This window comes from Colobus angolensis, unplaced genomic scaffold (assembly GCF_000951035.1).
Source record: "Colobus angolensis palliatus isolate OR3802 unplaced genomic scaffold, Cang.pa_1.0 Scaffold5, whole genome shotgun sequence".
NCBI classification, from domain to species: Eukaryota; Metazoa; Chordata; class Mammalia; order Primates; family Cercopithecidae; genus Colobus; species Colobus angolensis.
The window spans coordinates 1302612-1305348 of NW_012118487.1; the positions used below are offsets into that span (position 1 = coordinate 1302612).

At 44.0% G+C, this 2737-nt stretch overlaps 1 protein-coding gene across 1 annotated transcript in view; it reads right to left on the bottom strand.

The window, feature by feature from the left end:
* Nucleotides 1-1497: 1497 nt before the first annotated feature.
* Nucleotides 1498-2737, bottom strand: part of F11 (coagulation factor XI) — a 25086-nt gene continuing 23846 nt past the window's right edge. Inside the window, exons 14-15 of the mRNA XM_011959513.1 lie at nt 2500-2639; nt 1498-1859 (exon numbers count right to left, since the gene is read on the bottom strand). Coding sequence (XP_011814903.1) covers nt 1698-1859; nt 2500-2639 — 302 coding nt within the window. The 3' untranslated portion in view covers nt 1498-1697. The remainder of the gene's footprint in view (nt 1860-2499; nt 2640-2737) is intronic.

Genomic DNA, 2737 nt, shown 5'->3' on the forward strand with positions numbered 1-2737 from the left:
CTGGCCCCGTTATGCCCTACCGGCATTGTGCTCTTTTGGGCTTTTTGTTTGTTGTTGTTATTGTTTTGTCTTTCTCAGGACAAATTCCTTTGTATCCCCAGTCTTTGAACTTTGTGAAAAATGTCCTTCTTCCTTTCTCATCGCATAGAATCTGGTGCAGCCGCTCATTTCAGCTGGAACTTACATATTTTGTGTGATTATTTTATTTTGTTGCTCATGTTAGCTAGAGTATAAGCTTCATGAAGCCAGGACATATCTGTTTGCTCACCACTGTATCCTCAAAGCTCAGCATGATGCTCTCACATCATTGTGCTCAATAAATATTTTCCAAGGCCAGGTGCAGTGACTCACGCCTGTAATCCCAGCACTTTGAGAGGCTGAGGTGGGTGGATCACAAGGTCAGGAGTTCAAGACCAGCCTGGCCAACATAGTGAAACCACGTCTCTACTAAAAATACAAAAGTTAGCCGGGCATGGTGGCATGTGCCTGTAGTCTCAGCTACTTGGGAGACTGAGGCAGGACAATCACTTGAACCCAGGAGGTGTAGGTTACAGTGAGCCAAGGTTACACCACTGCACTCCAGCCGGGGCAACAGAGTGAGACCTCGTCTCAAAAAAAAAAAAAAAAATTCACACTTGATGAATTGTATAATTGTTGGCACAGGTTGAAAGCTATGTGGTGACAATTCCAATTCTAGGTTATTGGACTAGATCACAGCAATAATGAGATAAATTTTTGCACCAAACAGAAAAGCCCAGTACTTAGAATACAGGGAGCTGCTTGCTGAAGACTTTACTGTAACCATCCATTTGTGCCCAAGTTGTTTTTTCTCTGTAGTACGGATGTAGTCAATGGTGACTTTTGTCGAATAAATATGCGGTCTAGCTCTTTGGGGGCCACAGTCACAGTAGCAGCTTGTCTTAGGGAGGCTTCAGCTTGCCTCCCTATCACCATCAGCCTCCCCCTCCCAAGATATTTTAACTAAATATATGATCCATCACAAATCATTTTTCAGGAAAGTGTATCTTTAAGATTGGTCCTAAGGTACCACTTCCGGGTACATTGCTGCTTGTAATCCTCTTCCATACAGAATTTCTGGTATCTTCACATTCACTCTTAGCTTGTGTCTACTCAAACTGATTTTTTTAAACATAGGTTTTAAAATGGAAATGACACGAATTCCTGACTATTCTGAAAATCTGCCATTAAATGCAATCAAATTCTTTCTTTGCAAAGAAATGTGTTCACACAGGCAGAGTGCAGATTCCTGCAAAATGGTGAAGACTGTCTTTGTTCTCCTTTCTTCCAGTTTTCATTTTTCATTGAACAAATCTATTTATGGTGGCTTCTTTTATCAGTTCTTCTACCTGATCCCTGCTGCCACTACTTGGTTATTTTCCGGTATATCTGCCTATATAGTAATCGTCAGAAATATTGCCTTATGGTAATTCTTGGACTCCTTAGAAGCGTGATCAGAAACAAAGAGACTGGATGCTGAAACAAACTACAATGATCATAGAATGGGAGTTTTGGACATAACAGCTTGTGACAGTTTGTTTTCTTCTGGCATTTTCCTACCAGCACCAAGCCCCGTCAGCATGTTACTGTGGAGGAAGCATGCTGGCACAACGAACTGAACGCCCTCTCCCAGCAAATCCTCCGTCCTTCAGGGACTCCCGTGGCCCCTGGGAACCCATTCACGCTGCTTGAGTTTTCTCCAGAATCCAGTCCACGTACTCGACCACGTTGGTGTAAACGCCTGGCCGCTCCCTTTGAGCACAGCCTTCGCCCCAGCTCGTGATGCCCACCAGATGCCAGACCTCGTTGTGTTTGCAGGACAGAGGGCCTCCCGAGTCTCCCTAGAATGAGGGGAGACAAGAACAGGTGCACAGATCAACTCAGACGCTTCCCATCTTCAGCACATCCTGCTCAGACTGATTTTGTGTAAATGCTGTCTTGGACTCTTAATATACTGCAGAGAACCTGGGTGCTTGTGTTCATCCAGTCAGTCTCCTCATTTTTGCCAAGTCAAGCAAATACACTGTGTTCCCTGCTCATTGGCAGAAGACTGCTTTTTAAAATGCATTAAGTAGCCAGGCACGGTGGCTCACACCTATAATCCCAGCACTTTGGGAGGCCAAAGCGGGCGGATCACGAGGTCAAGAGATCGAGACCATCCTGGCCAACATGGTGAAACCCCATCTCTACTAAAAATACAAAATAAATTAGCCAGGCATGGTGGTGCACGCCTATAATCCCAGCTACTCAGGAGGCTGAGGCTGAAGAATCGCTTGAACCTGGAGGTGGAGGTTGCAGCGAGCAGAGATCACACCACTGCACTCTAGCCTGGGTGACAGCAAGACTCCTTTTCAGAAAAAAAGAAATGCATTAAGCACTGCACTCTAGCCTGGGTGACAGCAAGACTCCTTTTCAGAAAAAAAGAAATGCATTAAGCATTCCAATTTGTGTATATTCCATTGGCTAAGAACACTGTGTTACCTTGCAAGCATCCTTCCCGCCTTCCCTGTAGCCAGCGCAGATCATCTTATGGGTTATTTTATGTCCTCTGTATCTCTTCTGGCACTCTTCACTGGTCACTAAGGGTATCTTGGCTTTCTGGAGAGTATTCTGTATTTTGTCTGAAAAAAAATTTTTTGGTTTGTTTGTGGAATAACCATATACAATATACATAAATGCATATGCATATATATATATATACACACACACACACACACAC